Source organism: Semicossyphus pulcher, unplaced genomic scaffold (genome assembly GCF_022749685.1).
Source record: "Semicossyphus pulcher isolate SPU_LCO1_2020_fin unplaced genomic scaffold, fSemPul1.0.p SCAF_13, whole genome shotgun sequence".
Taxonomy (NCBI): Eukaryota; Metazoa; Chordata; class Actinopteri; order Labriformes; family Labridae; genus Semicossyphus; species Semicossyphus pulcher.
The window spans coordinates 28,932,802-28,950,621 of NW_027211637.1; the positions used below are offsets into that span (position 1 = coordinate 28,932,802).

At 44.2% G+C, this 17,820-nt stretch overlaps 1 protein-coding gene across 3 annotated transcripts in view; it reads left to right on the plus strand.

Annotated features, from left to right (window-relative positions):
• Window positions 1–704: 704 nt before the first annotated feature.
• The window catches only part of agap2 (ArfGAP with GTPase domain, ankyrin repeat and PH domain 2), a 29,658-nt gene continuing 12,542 nt past the window's right edge, over window positions 705–17,820 (plus strand). Inside the window, exons 1-3 of one of the 3 annotated variants that reach the window (XM_069659467.1) lie at window positions 8,727–8,737; window positions 8,856–10,011; window positions 17,049–17,107. In XM_069659467.1, coding sequence (XP_069515568.1) covers window positions 8,865–10,011; window positions 17,049–17,107 — 1,206 coding nt within the window. In that variant the 5' untranslated portion in view covers window positions 8,727–8,737; window positions 8,856–8,864. Of the gene's footprint in view, window positions 1,063–7,505; window positions 10,012–17,048; window positions 17,108–17,820 lie in introns of those variants that run through there. The other 2 variants (XM_069659469.1, XM_069659468.1) reach the window with 2 other exon arrangements.

Below are 17,820 nucleotides of genomic sequence, written 5' to 3' on the forward strand. Positions count from 1 at the left end.
CCTCCGCCGTGTGTGTGAGCACTCTGCATGCACAGCTCTCACTGCTGATTGGCTGTTACCTGTGCCATGGCTCTGCGTGTAACAGTGCTTTGGGTGGGACAATGCTGGAGACAGAGTAGTGACTGCAGACAGAGAGGCGCGGCTGCATCAGAGCCAAAATAACCCAGTTTTAAAATGATCTCTTATCGGCCGTCGGATTAAAAAACAAAAAAACAAAAAAACAAAAAAAATGGCCGATGCCCATGTGCATCAAAATGCCGAATATCGGCGCAGATAATCAGTCTATCCCTAGTGTAAAGTACTTCAAGGGGCCTGAAGACTAGAAAGGTGATATACAGGTGCTGTACATTTACCATTTCCTGACTGATTGGTCTAATGATGATGATAATGGTCAAAACATGAAAACTGTGTTTATTAGAAGGCTCACCACACTTAAAAATATTTCTCCTTGATTATTGATGACTTGTAATGTGTCCCTGATCAGAGACAAAAACACACTAAGATTATAGTGTTATAGATTATAATTGTGTTGTATTATTGTTTCTTTGCTAGCAGCACTAGAGCACCTTATGTGAGGTACACAGGCAGTTTCAGGAACCTTTTCAGCGACATGACCATAATAGCAGTCAGACCTGCCGTCTACTAAAGAACATGGTTTGAAATAAGGAAGTGAATTCAGTTCAGTTCAAACCTGCATAGGAAACTGAAGCACACGCTGTAGTGTGCTGACTTTTGTGGTCTGCAGAGAGAGAGGAAAGAGAGAGCGAGAGACGGCGCTTCTTTTTCTGCTTCTTCTGTGTCTTAAGTTGGTGTTCATCTCGTGGAACAAACAGCCAGGAGTTTTAAATGGGCTGAAGCGAGCACTTTTGCTTCTCTTTACAACAGATCCATGTGTCAGGATGAACAGCAACAGCAAATCAGTGAACTCCATGGCAATAAAAGCAGAGATCAAGAGGCATGACTCTCTCCAGAGTGCACTCAATAGACTTTTGAAGCAGTTTGAAAGAGTCGGGGATCAGCAGCTGCGCTCAGGCCTGAAAGTTTACCTCCACAGCATTCAAGGTAAGCTCATTCTTTGCGCCTTGTTATTGACTTCTATTTGATGTATGTAGGTAAAAAAGCAACTCATTACCTGTATGCTAAAGTTCTGACTGACAGGTCCATACAAAATGTGGTGCATGCTTTGACTTTTAGGGTGCTCACTTTAATGCTAAACAGGTAAAATCTTGTGTCTATCAGTGCAGCACACCGTTCTTTTCATCAGTATTATTCGTTGGGGTGTTGGGGGAACATGACAGCGATGGTGATTGATATCTACCTCTCCACTTCCTGTCTCGGTCGGTGTGTCTTCTCTGTGGAAAGAGCTTCTCTCTCTGTTTTTAGCAATGTTCATTTTCTTTCTCATTTCACTCTGAGGGTCACAAATTTCACCTCCCGGCGCCTTTTTTTACGTAGTGGCATTTATTTATCAGCCGGCCTCTGGACCCGGGTCGACCAATGGCAACATCCCTCAGCAGCCATCGCCATGGCAGCAGGATGAAACCTGCTGTGCGGCCTACTTCCTGTCTGCCAATCTGCTACTGCCCTCAAAGCCACTTCCTTTCAGACAAACAGGGCCTTTTACATGTGAAGCTGATCAGTTTTACATCATTTCCTCTTCACTCTACTTCCCACCGTTTCTAGTTAATGTGACACAATGAGTTACTGTTGAACTCCCTGTTTTTTCTTCTTATCTGAAACCTGTCTGCGTAGTAGAAGCAAAGGTGACGAAAATTCACATCCTTTACTTTCGTTACAAAACCGTCGCTTTGCATTTAACCCACATACACCTGTTGAGTCGTTATTTTTTTATGACTCTTATTTTGTACTGTGCTTTTGTAGCAATGTGGGGTTAGATTTTCCTTTGAGACGAATGCATTTCTATCTTATCTTAAAAGTACTGTTATACTGTTATATCTAAAAGTCTTTAATTTAATTTCCATCAAAGTGTGCTCAGAATGCACATTTCAGACGGTTAAAATATAACAAGAATCTGGAAGACGATACATTTCTATCTTATGAACATAGGATAGTAAATTGTCCTCTAGTAACAGAAAGTTATTAAGTATATTTACTCAAACATTGTACTTTTATGTACTTACTTTACCTATTTCCTTTTTTTCCTATATAAACCTCTATTTCACTTCATATCAGAGAAAAATATTTTACTACCCTTCATTTATTTGACCTATTACTCTTTTACTTTGCCTGTTAATATTCTATAAGAAAGTAACTTATAACACCAACATGTTGGTGTTGGTTTAACTAAAAAAAAGTGGATCTAAAGCAGGATCAAAAATGTTAATGTCCAAACATTACTTTGGTTCTTTGGCATTTATTTAACAATTGCAAAAAACAAACAAAGATAGATGTCCTTAGTTATTCGCTTTCCTTATCCTGGTAAAGAAAAAAAACCTCATCTTTCCTGGTGCTTGCCGTTCCTATCTCCACCTTCCCCTGTTTACACGTCACCCGGAGCCCAAACTGCCCTTTCAAAACAAAAGCATAAATAAATACTGAAATATTCTAATTAAGCTGTCAAACCTCTGGCAACACAACAAATAAGTAAACATCGACGAATATGACTAAACAATGTGAGTGTCTCTCCTGTTAAATGTGTCACAAGATTTTTACATAACAAGGAATTAACCTCGTCCTGATGATGCATACAATAAACATAGAGATAAATACATGCAGGTAAGGATTCATACATATAAAACAGAAATATTTACAATACAAAATATGAAGCAATTTTTACAAAATATCTGTTTTTAAAGAGAAAACACGGCAGTTGTGCAGTAATGTGCAAAATATAGTTTTATAATGAACAGTTTTGCTGCTGTTTAACAATTAAAAAATGTCCCAGTTGTGGGATCAATAGTTTATCTTACCTTATAAAGCAGAATTAAATGCTGTGTTTGTGCTTTCAATAAAAAAAGACTTAAATACTGCTTCCGCCTCTCACTGCAGTAAAAGCAGTTAAATAAAACTGAAACCCGAGCAGGCTTAGTGAAGCTCATAACTGAAACACCTGCAGGATATGTGAGGCCTATAAAAATGTTGTGCTTTGGATCTACAATAAAATCAGTAGCTGTTAAATGCATTTATTGGATTAAAAGTACGTGAAATATATTCGGTTTACCTTCTTATTTAATTTGTTTACTCATCACCTCGTTACCTCATTCCACTGTTTATCTTTAAACTGAAGGTCCGTCAGCTCCCAGGTGGATTCTGGGGAGCTTTGAGGTCTTTTTAGGATCTGAAATATCTTAAAACACCACGAGAGCCGTCCCCGATGTGTAAAAACACTCAGTTGATTTTTTTTTTGTATAATTAGGCTGCTGGAGTGTCTGTAGTGAGGATCAAAGTCAGTGTGGTGTCCGTGGGGGCCTGGATCTGTGAGCGCAGAGTTCACTGGTGCTAAAAAGAGAGCCACCTCTCTCGTGGACTTAATAAGCGAGTGGGATGTGGTCGGCTGATGCTGTGTGCCAGGGAGAGGATGCGAGAGGATAAAAAACAAAGGAAGAGATGGAGAAGAGAGGGGGGAAAGGAGTGAGGTGGGAGCTAAATGAAGACATTTAAATGTGAATGTGAGTGGTGTTCACTGCAGCATGGCCGGGGAAAAAGGACGGCTCGCAGTGAAGGAAGGATGAAAAATCACCCAGCATGACCACTGCCCTTGGCACTGTCCATCTGACAGCACCCGCCCATGGGTGTCAGTGTGTGGAGAGGCTTTGTCTGTGTGCATGCATTTGAGTCTCTTTGCATGCTGAGAAAGTGTCTGCCTGTATGTCTGCCGCTTTATAGGGGTGTCTATTTCATATGAATCAGATTCACTGGGCAGCAATAGACTGTCTAAATAATGGACCTAGCGATTTGTTAACCGCCTTACTGAAGATTCTATTTCAGAATTTGGCTATGTTGTCTTTTTGGAGCCAGAAGTGACCATAGTTGGACCAGAAGGTGGTGCTGGAAAGGAGCGAGGGAGCGAGAGCTGATAAATTAGATGTCGATTGAGTTGTTTTACTAGAATTGGATTGATTCTGTGACGGTTACTGATTACAGTTGTTTATATATCACTAAGAAGCTAAGAGAGCCTGTGGAATATAGAAGAATTGCCACTTGCTTGCCCAAAATTCCAGTAAGAGAGGGTGGAAATGAACCAGGTTAGTTAAAATAACCGGACCTCTCATCACTACAGCCCGACGGATTCTCTGCAGGGAATAGCAAACAGCAATCTTGACTCCCATGCATGGGCCGCTATAAATAATCAAGCAAACAGGCCAGGTATTGTTAGCACTAACTGCTGATTAGTGAAACTTATAGACTGTATAAAAACATGGACGGCATGACAGCTCCCTTAAAGTGAAGCCAAACCCTCTCTATCGCCCCCTGCTGACTGGCTGCAGTATAGCTCATAAGCCCCGCCTCCTCCATGTTAACAGATGGGACATGAGTCAAACTATAAAATCAAAATACACTTCAAATACATTTTTTTTGAACATGGTTTCTGTCATTATAGTTAGTTCTTATCCTGCTGATTTGTGTCCAAGTGTTCATTTTTATGACAACTTTTAATTAGTTATTTGATGCTATAAAAAGGGGGTGTGGCCTCATGATTGACAGCTCTGTTGACAAATGGGGCTCCTGCAGCCGTTCTGTTCCCGAGTAGCAGAATAGAGGAGGAACGGCGAGAGGAGACGTAACTAACACTAACACTACAGTCATTGAACTTTCCATCAGTGTGAATATCTGCTTCAGACCGACACAAGAAGCTGCTCTGCTGCACAGTGAGCCCACCTGAGGGCTCCAGCAAGCCAGGTCCATGAGTTAAATGTGTATTTTGGGGAGAGGAAGGGGCGGGACGTCAATATACAAAAGCACAAGATGGCAGCAACTGCTTTGAGGGGTATTTTGGCCACATTTTTGCGTCGTCCATCTTCATATACAGTCAGTGGTGCAAAACGGTTAGTGGTTATTTCTGCTGTACATATCAATATGGGGCCTTATGGGGAATGACTCGCTTTGGAACCAGCCTCATGTGGCCATTTGAGGAACTGCAGTCTTTGGAACCTCCTCATTTCTTATCCCTGCTTGTGTGCGTCACTGCAGCAACCTGACGTGCACTTTAGCTCACAGACACGGCATGTCATGTCCCCGCACTTGTTAAAAATGGATTCTTACACATGTCGCTTCCCCCGAAAGTGTGTTTGGATTTTTAAAAAGCAGCTCATCTCCTTCTTTTTTTTATTCATGAGTCTTCTTCCACGGTGTCCCTCTCAGGTCGTGTCGTTTTTTTCTCCTTGAGCCAAAGGCGGCTGTCGGAGGTCTTTTGTATGCAGTGAGAGTAGTTTATTGCCCTCTCACCGACTGTGCAGGGAGGGGGGAGCGGGCTGAGCAGGTGGGCGGTCAGACCGTGCGTTATGAGATGATGGTGGGGGGCTGAGAGTGCTGCACTGTGGGGAAATGCATCCTCTGATTTCACATCAAGGCGTTGTTTTTTTTAATCAGAGAGTAATTGACATGAAATTAAACACAGGGTAATAATTCAGGAGATGGATGTGTAATCATGTTTGCTGCAGTGTTTATGTTGCGGCAGTTCCTCCTCTTCCTCTTTGTCTGTTTTATCATTTCTGTTTGTAAAAGATTAGTCCATGGGCAGGAAATTGATCTGCAGCTATTTTAATCATCATGTTAAGTCATTTTTTTAACGTTTTTTCAGCTTCTCAAATGCAGGATTTTGCTGTTTCGCTTTGCCTTACATGATAGTAAACTGAATGTGTTTGGCTTTTTGACTATTTTGGCCGTTGTTCAGACTAAACATGACATTCAATGTCGTATCAGGGCCCGATCAGACAGGACGCGTTTTAGCAGCTGCGGGCTTTTTTTGTCATTGTTTTCAATGAGAGGCTTTTTGCGCGCTGCTTTTGCTTCGCAAAGCGCCTCACTTTTTTCCGCTCTGTGCGCCTCGCGTTTTTGAGGAAACGCTCCGAGCGCCTCGAGTTGTAAAAACTTCAACTCAAAGCAGAAAAGCGCCCGACGTCATGGCCGTTTTTTCTCATTGTCCAATCGGATGAAAGGAGAGGCGGGCCTTCTGTCAGTTTACAATATAACGATTAGGTTAATGACAGCTAATGATTCGGTGGTTGCCTTAACAACAGTAGAAAAAAAGCCGCCCCCAGCTGCTAAAACGCGCTCTGTCTTATCAGGTGTTTACTTCCACAAAAAGGCAGTGCGGCGCGCCTCGCGTTTCACAGCCTGCAAAGCGCGTTCTGTCTGATCGGGCCCTTAGTCAGTTGTAGGTCGAAGGTTTCCTGGTGAAAACACAGAATTGAGGTTTTTTATTTGTGACTTTAATCTGTTAATTCTTGACTTTCTTTGTTGCAAATGTATTCTTTAAAATCTCAGAATATTTGACTTGTTTTCTTGTAAATTTGTGAGTTTTATAGACTATATTACATTACCCCCTAGCCTGACTCCTTATTTCTATTTATTTTTTTCTTTTTACTTTTTTCTACAATGGCCCTAATGTGTCACTATAATAACTCAATAAATTAATAACAATCCGCAGACTCACTGACAATAAATCTAACATCTTATGTTGTCCTGACGTGAACAGATTTAAATCGTAGCCCACCTACTGTCATTTTTTCACACATACAATCATGTTAAAAACCTGCTCTGCTACATTTGAATGGGTTAGTATTATTTACACAGAAATTACAGAACATGTGGTTTATTCTTCTTGCATTCTGCGGTCCAAATATTGATGTCCAATATGCTCTCATCCTCTCACGCTGTTGCTCGCTTCATGCTGTGAGCACAGAGCTCACCCACTTCTGCTAATGAACACATGCCGTAGTAGGCAATAGACTACAGATCAATACACTCACAGGAAATCTCTTTCACTCACATGTACAAGACACACACACACAAAGAAACACTCACACTGAGAAACACCATTTTGGTACTGAGATCCTGGCAGTGATTGTGATGCAGAATGTACCGAAGGAGGAGGAGGAGCAGGGGGAGGAGGAGGAAGGACAGGGAGGAGATGATTGTGCCACCAGAGCCAGGAAGATTGTAACACCTTAGCAACAAACAAGCCAAGCCTCCTACTGAGGAGGAGCCACACAGCGTACCACACACACACAAATACACACACATTTGTGCACAGATAGGCAGCTGAAGACAGATGGATGATGTTGATGAAACTATTCTGGCAGCTGTATAAATGTGACGGGAAACAGACACCCCACCAGAGTGCCTCTTTTCCTCCACAAACGTGCATCCATTTATTCCTTTTTTTTTCACTATGTGTCATCCGCCTCTCCCTTCTTCTTTCCTCTCCCCGCTGCTGATCTTTCCTCCTGCGGTCTCCCCTCATTTAGCAGGTCCAGCTCATGTGTGCACTGCTGCTTTACCACCAGCCGTTACCCGCTGCCTCCCCCCTCCTCTCTGGCATGCAGGGAGAAAGATGGAGGGGAGGGGAAGGGAGGGATGAGCAATAAAGAGCAGGGACCCTGCACAGTCTGAGAGGAGAAGAGGCAGAAACACAGATAGATAGAAAGAGAGGGAGAGAGAGAAAATAAAGGAAGGAAAGGCGAGAAGAAGGATCCTTCTGCATTGTATGGATTGCTTATTGGAACGAGGAGGGGCATGTAGAGGGAGGGGACATTGGAGAAGCAGATCAGTGTGTTTGTGAGAGCAGGAGGACGAAACGCAGAGTGTGGGAGAGAAGAAGAGCTGTGCATGTGTGAGGCTGTGTGCATGCATGTGTGTGAGTGTGTGTATGTGTGTGTGTGATGTGCTTTGGACTCGCTGAACCTGTGCGACGGTGTCTCTATCGGAGGAAGGCTTCAGAGGCAGTCGGGGAGCTGTTGGAGCGGCGACTCGCCTCGGCGCCTCCTCTGTGTGTTGTCATGCTCAACGCCTGATGCGCTCAGAGGACACAGGCTGCAGCCCGGGAGACAGCGAGAGGGGCGTGATGGCCGGACGCGCCCTGACTCGGTCATGCATCTCCAGATATCCACCCGGGCTTCTGTTGGCTTCTCTCATCTCTGATCCCCTTCAGCCCTCATCAATGTCCTTCCTGTGCGTCTCCGTGTCGCGCGCTCTGAATGGATGCTGCTGTCAACACACATGTGTGGCTCTGCAATGAGAGCTCATGATCCGGACTGGACCTCATACAGCTCTGGGTGTACTCTGTCATGCTGCTTTAGGGTGACACTGATACATTTTTAAAGACTTTACCTTTACAGCTGCTGTTGATCACATTTCTTGATGACGTCTGATGCGGGGAGGTTGTTATTCTGAAGTGAATCAAGGTTTTTGCTGAAGAGGAAGGACTGAGCAACACATAGGATGGGGGTGCAGCACATAAAGAATAAGGTCAGGTAAATAATTACCATCAGGAATGAGGCGTCCATAATGAAGATTTATTTGCCTCTGTGGCGGATAGATTTTAATTGGGTGTTTTCTGGGAACAAAAGAGCTGATTGGACTGCACTGACTGACTGTTGAAGGTTGTCAGGAAGAGATTCTTTTCTGTATCCCAGAGAAATGAGAACTGCTGTCAGAGAAGAGATCCGTGACTGACATAAAATCGGAAACAAAAGAAGCAGGGATTTGGGGGATGGATGAACCCAGCAGCCCTTCTGCTGTTGAATCTTCCAGGAGAAACTTAATCTCCCTCCATGTAAGTTTTTTGTCACAGTCCTGCCGTGAGATTCTTCCACATCCCTGCTCGCTGACAAACTGTCAGTGGTTCATGTCTCTCTGTCTGGTTTCATTCATCTTCTGTGTGTCTACTGAAGCCTGACCTCATGAGCGAAGGCGGCGCCCTGCAGCAACGCACCACCTACCTCATCTCCCTCACCCTGGTCAAGGTAGAGGCTGTGGAGGAGAATGGAGGGGAGGCCAAGAGAAGCACCCAGGGGAAGGAGGTGGAGGTCGGGCCAGGAGGAAGGGCAGGAGGAGAGGAGGCCGGGGTGAGAGCGGAGGTGGGAGGTGATGCTCCTGCACAGGCTGAGAACGGAGCTGGGGTGATCTTAGGACAACCACAAAGGGCTGAGGATGCTGCTATTGGGAAAGAGGGGAAGTTGACTCAGGAGCTCAGAGGTGGAGAGAGAAAACCCCTCAGCCCTCTGAAAGACACGCTGCCCTCATCTGCTGATGTCCCGAGCAAAGGGGGTGAAAAGCCACCAGGCAACCTCTCAATCCCTTTACCTGCCGAGAGAGCGACTAAGTCTGTCGAGATTGACTTGACAAGAGTCCAGAAGACACCTTCCACCCCAGAGGCAAAGCAATGCAGGTCGCCATTGCTGGCCAAAACACCCCTAACGGAGGTGATCGAGCCCAACCGCACCCCAACCAGGACCAGCCTCCCGATCCGCCCGGTGGGACAGCGTCCAGTCAGTCTGCTGAAGTCTCACAGCAGTGTGGCCACACGAGGCCGAGAGTCCAGAGAAGGTAGAGAGCGCAGCCCGACCTCAGCACAGAGTCTGGACCGCAAGGACTGCCGCATGCCAACGCGCTCACCTGGACCCTGCAGGGCCTCATGGGCAGAGGCAAGCAGGCCCGATGGATGGAGGGACATGCGGGATGAAGCTCCAGCTGGAATACCTCTTGATATCGGAGGTGGCATAGCTGCCGTGATGAGAGACCTCCCCAGGAAGGAGAGACTAAAGACTGGTTCGGCTTCCTTACCTGCGCCTGCTAACTCGGCCTCAAAACCGGCACGTAAAGGTAAAAGCCGCACGCTGGATAACAGCGACCTGAACAGTCTCTCTGAGGACCTGGGGCTGGCCAGGGAGGCCCAGCAGGCGCAGCAGGGCCAACGAGGCTCCGCTAAAGACAGGAAGATGCTCAAGTTCATCAGTGGCATTTTCACAAAGAGCAGTTCAGGGGCAGCGGGGTCGTCATCCACAGCGCCTCCTGTCTATATACAGAGAGACTCCAGCGAGGAGGAAGGTAGGAGGTCTCAGCGCACACACAACATCTAAAGATCTTCTGATCACGACACAGGTTGCAGAAAATGTGGATTCTGGTATTGAGTGCGCCGATCTGTTACCCCGAATAAAATCAACGTGTTTCACCGGAAATCATTTGTCTTTTCTGCTCCAAAACAGTAGCCCAAGCGCTGTACTGCCACCATTGATTTAATATGGCTGCCACCAGTAACTACTGTTTAAGAGCAGCAAAGACAAAGTGATTTCCGGTCTTGTGATGATAGAAAACAACAACAGTGTAGTGCGAGCGGAGAACGTATAATTTCAAATTCGAAAATCAGTGTTTCTCCAAACGCTTAGGCAGACACAGCAGGGACAAGAGGCTGCTAGCTGGGCTGATGCTAACAATAGCTTAGCTTTGTAGGCGCTCTGCTTGTTTTTAGGTTAGGACTCGTTTACAGATTATCATTCCTGGTTTATCCGCAGATATCTCCTCCTTTCCATAACAAACTCAGTGATTTAAACGTAAAAACAGCTTAATGTAAAATAAAAAAACTGTGTCTCTCCAATGCTCTTAATCAGAACAAACAAATCTTTTACATAGGTAATTGTTTCTTTATCCCTTGACATATTTATTTATATGTTTTTTCCAGTAACTACATGATAAAACAAAGTTCCCTGTCATTCTTTCTTTGATCCAGGCAACACAAACAATAACAGCAAACATATCACATCCATGCAGGGTTAAAAGTGTGGTATCTGGTATGTGATCGGTGTTGGCCATTGATCAAATTCAGGTATCAGAAAGGAACAAATGGTATTGGAACATCTCTAACAACATCCCTGTCATCTCCTCAGCTCCTCCATGTTAACTACATGCATGACAGCAACCCATTATCAGAGACACTCCTGCCTTCAGCTCCTGCCAAACAATCATCAGAGTGTCGCCTCTTCATCTGTGCAGAGGCATCCATTTAAAATGTGTCGGGGTGGGGTTTGGGTGGGGTTGATCTTTTCAGAGAACCCCACACAGAACACATTTACAGGCTTTAATTCTGTCATGAGACATTTCCTGAAGCCATGTGCGACTACAAATTTATGACAGATGAAGTTCTTTGATGTGAGAACTGACAATAGAAGCATCTTGGACAGTCTTAATCTAATTCCCCTCAGAGCGCGGGCAGATTTCACACCGCTGGAGGGGTAATCTCTCCTCACTCACACACACACCGCACACACACACTTAAGCAGCGTTCCCAGCATGGGTTTAAATCTCATAATGAAGCCAAAGGGGAGAGGAGCCATTGGCGCGATCACAGCTGGGTTGCACCTCTCCCGTTCATTTTGCGCCTCGGCTTCAGCTCCGTGAAGCTGGGAAGAGGGGAAGACGTGAGGCGATATTTGTCACCCACGTTAAAAAGGGAAGAACATTTCTAATCCTGGCTTTGATAGTCCACCCACTACATGATCTGCCACCACATGGGGCTGTTTTTTCCTCCCATCCCTGCTCACTTTTGTCTTTATCTCCACCAGGCATTAAATTCAAATTCAAACATGTCAAAAGCATTCATGTTGCCTTTTCAGATTTCATTGCTTGTGTGCGAGCTGCTAATTTCTTCCCTCTCGGCTGTGTGTCGACGGCTGCAGCGCACAACAGAGCGTCTCTTTCAGACAAACATGTTTGCTCAAAGAAAGAGCGAGTGTCAGCCTGTGGGAGTGAGCGAGCGAGCGTGTGTGTAAGTGTGTGTGTGTGTTTAATACATTCATTCACTCATTGTGTATTCACTCTGTTACACATGCACACTGTGGATTCGCTCAAGTAGTGAGACTAGCCCTGCCAACTACACACACACACACACACTCATACACACTCGCGCGCATACATACACTTACTCAGGGCAGGAGGAAGTGTTGCCATGGCAACCGGCAGGACTGCTGCTGCTGCTACAGAGGCTGATGAAACAGAGGGGGTGGAGGCGTATGATGGGGAGACGTGGTATGTGTGTTTTTTGCGTGTGTGTGTGTGTGTGTGTGTGTGTGTGTGTGTGTGTGACCGGGCGTTGACACAGGCTGAGAGGATTCTGACAAAAACAGAATTAAGTTGGAAAATTGGCAGTTTTTGCTTGCGAGCTACAGGCGACACATATGGGGGGGTTTCAGCGGATCACACATGGTTGGTTTGGAGCAGAGAGTGGGGATAATTGGCTTTCTGTGGAAATCTGTGTGTCGAAGCAGCAGAAGGATCACACTCGTCTGATCACTTCTGGCAACAGCAGCCGGCCATAAAGAGAGCTTTGAGTCAGAAAGACAAGACAAAGATAGACTCAGTGTGTGTGTGTGTGTGTGTGTTTGTGTGTGTGTGGTAGGAGCTGCCCACAGCAGCAGCTCATGTGTAAGCCCCCTTTTTTCCTCATCTGAAGCACATCATGACCGGCTGCATGTGTGCGGTGCTGGCCTGGACGCTCCATAGATTTAGAGCCAGGCTCCAGTTTAATCATCATCCGTCTTTGAAGGACACACGGCACATTCGATAGTGAGCACTATATCTGTCAAATCTTCCTGCTCTCCTCTGGCATTTTTCTCTACTTTATTCCTCACGTCCTTCTATATCGTCTGATATATGTTAAGTCTGCCTCTGAATCAGATTTCAGCCCTGACAGCAGTGTGATCCCCAGAGGATGAATCCTTCTGGGTGATCCACCGACTTTCCCCGTGGTGCCAGATGCAGGTCACATTTCCACTTATCCAGGGAAACACCTCCACAGCTACTCGATGGATTGGCGTAAAATTTTGCACAGACATTTATTGTGTCCAGATGATCAATCTTAAATTTGAGATGACATAAGAGATGTTCTTCTAACCCATTTAGGTGACAGTGACATTTATTTTGTGCTTGCATTTATCAATATATCCCCAAAAAATCTGAGTCCAGTAATGGTTTCTACATGGACTAGAATGACATCCACTCATCAAACAATCTTCAACTTTTAGCAGCACACAGCAAAGATTTACAGGCCCGTATGGTCTGTTAGCATGTTCACCTTCAACCTTGTTCCCTTTCCCTAATATACCGTGTTCAGGTGCCTTCTTGTTGGAAGGACTTTGAGGAAAGTGGTATCTGTGACAGCTCCAGATTTTGTGAAATGAATCTTACAGTGCAGGAGCTGAATGGAGTGTTGAAAGGTTTCTGTTCATGGCGGATGCTGCCTGCCCAAAGGTAGCCTCACCTTCTTTGTTTGTTAAGACACGCCTACTTTTCACCTTTTAAATCCAAGTCCTCCCAACGTCAGAATACGAAGGCTAGATACTCAGAAAAATGCTGTTTCACCACAACGTTAATGATCATCTATTGCTCTGTATTTGATGAATTCCCTGCAAAGCTGGCAACCGTGGGCAGCTTTTTCGTGCTAATTTGCAAATATTAGCAAGCAAGCAAGAAACTGTCTCTACATATCTTGAGGTAACAATGCTGCACCACCGTAACGTCAGATGATCATAACTCACATCCCCAGTTCAAAAGTTCAAAAGCACAAAACAAACATAGAAACAGGCTTAACTTACCTCATTAGCGTGGCCAATGTCAGCATGGCATGTCCTGCTCTGTAAAATCACAGTGACGGGCCTGTTGTTCTGTTTTCTAGATTGCCGGAAAATGATCCCGTTATCACGAGAAAACGAGATAAATAAGTCGGGATCTCGAGAAAACAACCGGAAATTACTTGTTATCACGGGAAAACAGGGTGAATAAAATGTATGGACTGATATCCGGACACAAAGAGCTTCACAGACTCAGAGTCAGTCACAAAGAGCTTCACCGTCAAATAAAAGGTGGAGAAAAAAAAGAAATAATAAGCATCCAAACATGCAAAACTAAGAAGGTTAAGGTAAACATAACTTGCTAATCATCAGCCTATTAGCATAGTCATTGGGAGCATGTTAGCAGGCTAATGTTAGCATTTAGCTGAGTACAGAGTAATGAAGTGTTCTCCAGCAGTCCTACAATAAACCTTTACTGAGGTTTAAATTGTAACAAAAGTGTTGATTCATCTTTATGATCGTTTTGGAGGAAGCAGGTCGTGGTGCTGTTGGACTGCGTTGCATTACGCTCACAGGTGTTTCAATCGTTTGTACACCCCATTTATATCAATAAAGTTAGACTAAATAGCAGAAACAACCCTCACAGTTCAACTGCAGCGCAAACAACACCATCATCTCCTCTCCAAAGCACAAAATAAACATTAAACCCTTAATGAGGAGAGGATTTAATGCAGGACTGTTGTATTTGCTCGCATTAGTTTTGGCTCAGTGTAACTAATAAACTGGAAGCTGTTTGTGTCTCTTTAGTTTCCCCTCAGGCTCCTTCTTTCTGTCTATTCTGGTCTGAAGCTGCAGCTGGGTGTCTGGGTGTGAGCATCACTTCACATGGAGGGCACGCCACCTCCTCTGCCCTGTAGCGACCTTGGCACAGCTGTGTGCAACCCGACTCCTCTAGACTACTGTACTGTCTGCTGTCTGTGTGTGTGTGTGTGTGTGTGTGTGTGTGTATCCATGTGGTTTGTTCAGCGCTTTAGACAACACATTTTTGCAGCCAGCACATCAAACCTGGTCTCATTTCATGGCTGAAAGGATTAGTTTGTTAGTCAGTTGGCAGGAAATGTTGTCCGGTTGGCAGAAAATCTAACATTTTGATAGTCAGTTAATCGTAATTTATTTTCCTCTTGTACTGTATTGTAATGATTAGAGCATTTTGTGCTATGTCATCGTAAACTGAATATCTTTAGTTGTTGGTCTGTTAGACGGACAACACAGGACATTTGGAGACGTCACCTTTGACTTCATTTATCAGTAAGCTCCGACTCTTTATGTTTTTCTGTTCACAGCATATTTTTAAATATGGCCAATATCAGACTCAAGAGTGAACTGGTCATGTTCCTGAACTGACCTTTGTCTTCGTTTGGAGCATAATTGAAATGGAAGAGGACTAAACGAATGAGCTATTTAAACAAAAAGGTCACGATCCGAAAGGAAAACAAAAGACTTACTTGTAACTGAGTCCAGGTAACTCCTACAAAAAGTCAAAATCCCATCAAAACACAGGTGAAGCCATGAGGAACCTAGACAGGTCAGGGTAGAAAGGTTTGACATCAGCTTTCATGAGGAGTTTGAAGAGTTTGACACAATTTCCAGAGATAGACGAAGTTGACACAGAGACTGGGGAAGACCGAATACACTGGGGAGGTGAGGGTAATCAGGCACAGGTGGAAACAAGAAGGGCAGGGCACATAATCAAACAAGTGCGAAAAAACACAAAGGCAGGAAGTAGATCAACACGTAAGAAAAAAGCTGTGTCTCAATCCAGGGGCTGCATCCTTCGAAGGACGTATTTGAAGGCCGCAGAAAGCGTCGAAGGCTGTCCCAATTCGAAGGCTCCTTCAGATGCGGCCGATAAATGCGTCCTCCGTTTCCCCGGCTGCGAAGGATCCATCGCGTGCATCCTTCGCGGCTGAATGTATCCCGAGATGCACTCGGCAATTCAAACTAAAAAATGGCAGACTTTCACCTGGCCAAGGAATACACTTTAAAATGTAAAAGTTTTTGGTTTCAACTCAGTCGAATAGCAAGTGTTACACAAGTTTAAGAAAACGAAAGGGCCCTTGAAACAAATTATCTTTAAAATAATAGGTTAACTAATCGATGTTAGTTATGCTAGCTAGTTAGCCCGCTAGCTACCTGTTGCTAGGTGACAGGAGTGCGGTTGGTGACGCAAGGGTAGACCAGACCGTCTCATTTCAGTTCGGCTTTAACGGTCTACGCAGGCTATGAATGGAGCATCCTCCGTGGACCGCCTCCTTCGATTAGATTGGGACACAGCTAAAGTGACAAAGTTAAACAGGAAATGATTTCTGAACATGAACATACAAACAAAACTAAATAACAAAAACTCATGACACCTTCGTATGGAAGTAAACATGATGACATTGAAATCAAAACAACTGAAAAAAGAACCCTTGTATCTGATATAAGAGCACATAAAAAGGCTTTGTTCAGACTGCAGACGAATCAGATTTGTCTCTCGGATTTGGCATTTAACTACAGACTGTCCAAGTGATCAGTCGGATTTTGTGTCCAGACGTTACACTCAATCTGCATGGCTTGCTGCAGTAATGATGTCAACTATGTGCACTGTTGAATTGGCTTACCAACTCTGAAGCATCAAAGATGGAGATCCATCATCTCACCTTCAAAACAATCACACAAGTTGCAAACTCAGAGAGCTGACGCAGCGGTTCTGACACTTTGAAATCTGATATCAGCAGCCAGAGCGTCGAGGACTGAGAGGCATCTGTAGGAATTAGATTAAAATCACATTTGAGGCTTGGATCCAAACGGGAAAAACTGCATTTAATGTGTTTTTCTGCTGTCAGACTTTCTGAAATCAATCTGCATACAATCTGGGTATAACAAAAGACTGACATAAAAAAACAGGTCTTAGTCGTATATGAGCAAACACAATCATGACTGGGAAACTGTTACCTGCAGTCTGAACAAGGCTGTGATGTCTATGAAGCTGTGATGGACATTTTTCACTAAGTTTTGACATTTCAACGCCTCGGGGTAAATCAGTCAGTCAGTCAGAAGAAAATCCTGTGATTAGTCGCTAAGGAAACTAATCGTTAGCTTCAGCTCTGGTTGGTTTTATTCCAAATGCACAGAGACTTTTTATACGTCTGAATGACAGCTGAACTGAACGTTCCAGTAAAAGCTGCAGTAACTCACCACACAGCTGCCCGTCATTTACAGAACATGGGAGGCAAAGTGGGTAATGACTGGTGTGGCTGCACCTTGCTGGATCCCCGCTGTGCCTTAAAGGTTATATTCATTAAAATGACCTGTTAGGCCATACGTGTGCTTATGGCGAGCAGTCACGCAGCACCTGTGTGATTTATGGCTCTCCCACAGGCCGTTATGATGGCTGCCCTTTTTACTGTGCATGAACAAAATGATGAATCTCTCTGTGCGTCTCTGCATCGCTGACTGTTTGTCTCTGTCTCCCTCCAGTAAATATTGCCAACAGCCAGGAGTGGACGCTGAGCAGAGCCATCCCCGAGCTCAGACTGGTGAGTCCAAAGTGCTCCACTCACCTGCACACACCTGTAACAGAAACACAAGAAGTTACTCCATTTAGTCATAATTGTGTCATTTTGTTAGAGAATTAGAAAAATATTAGAATTATTTTTAGAAAATTGACGGTTTGACGAAGTAATGATTTATTGTGCATTCGTTTTTTAGTGCAGTACGTTTATTTGACAGCTGGTTACTCTGCAGGTGATGTAGTATATCCCTCCAAAAGATGGTCAGACACTTCAACTTGTGATTTTAAGATTTATTTTAAGATTTAAATCCCAAAACAAATGAAAGAGCTGGTTTAAAACACACCGACATACAAAAGTATAACAATCGGAGCAGAACTAGCTTACTCTAAACTTTGTTAGCATGAGTTATTTAGCTTATTTTCACTTAAAAACTAACTTAAATGCAAAACATAGTTTTCAAAAAAGCCACATTTCTGTTCAAACTAACCTTATGCCTCTTCGGGGGGTGCTAAAACACCATACATCCAACTCTTTGACCGTTTCTCTACCGTTTTATCTCACGAGCGTTACCTTGACGGTCAGCAGGAAGCTTCTTTGCGTCCTTTAAAAATAAAAGCTCCCGTTATCAAAACAGGAAATAAAATAATTTCGGCTTAAGTTAGCGATAGGGCAAAATAAATAGCATAATAAATAACATTTCTAACAGAGCAATCACATTTTAAAAGCTAAAAGATAAC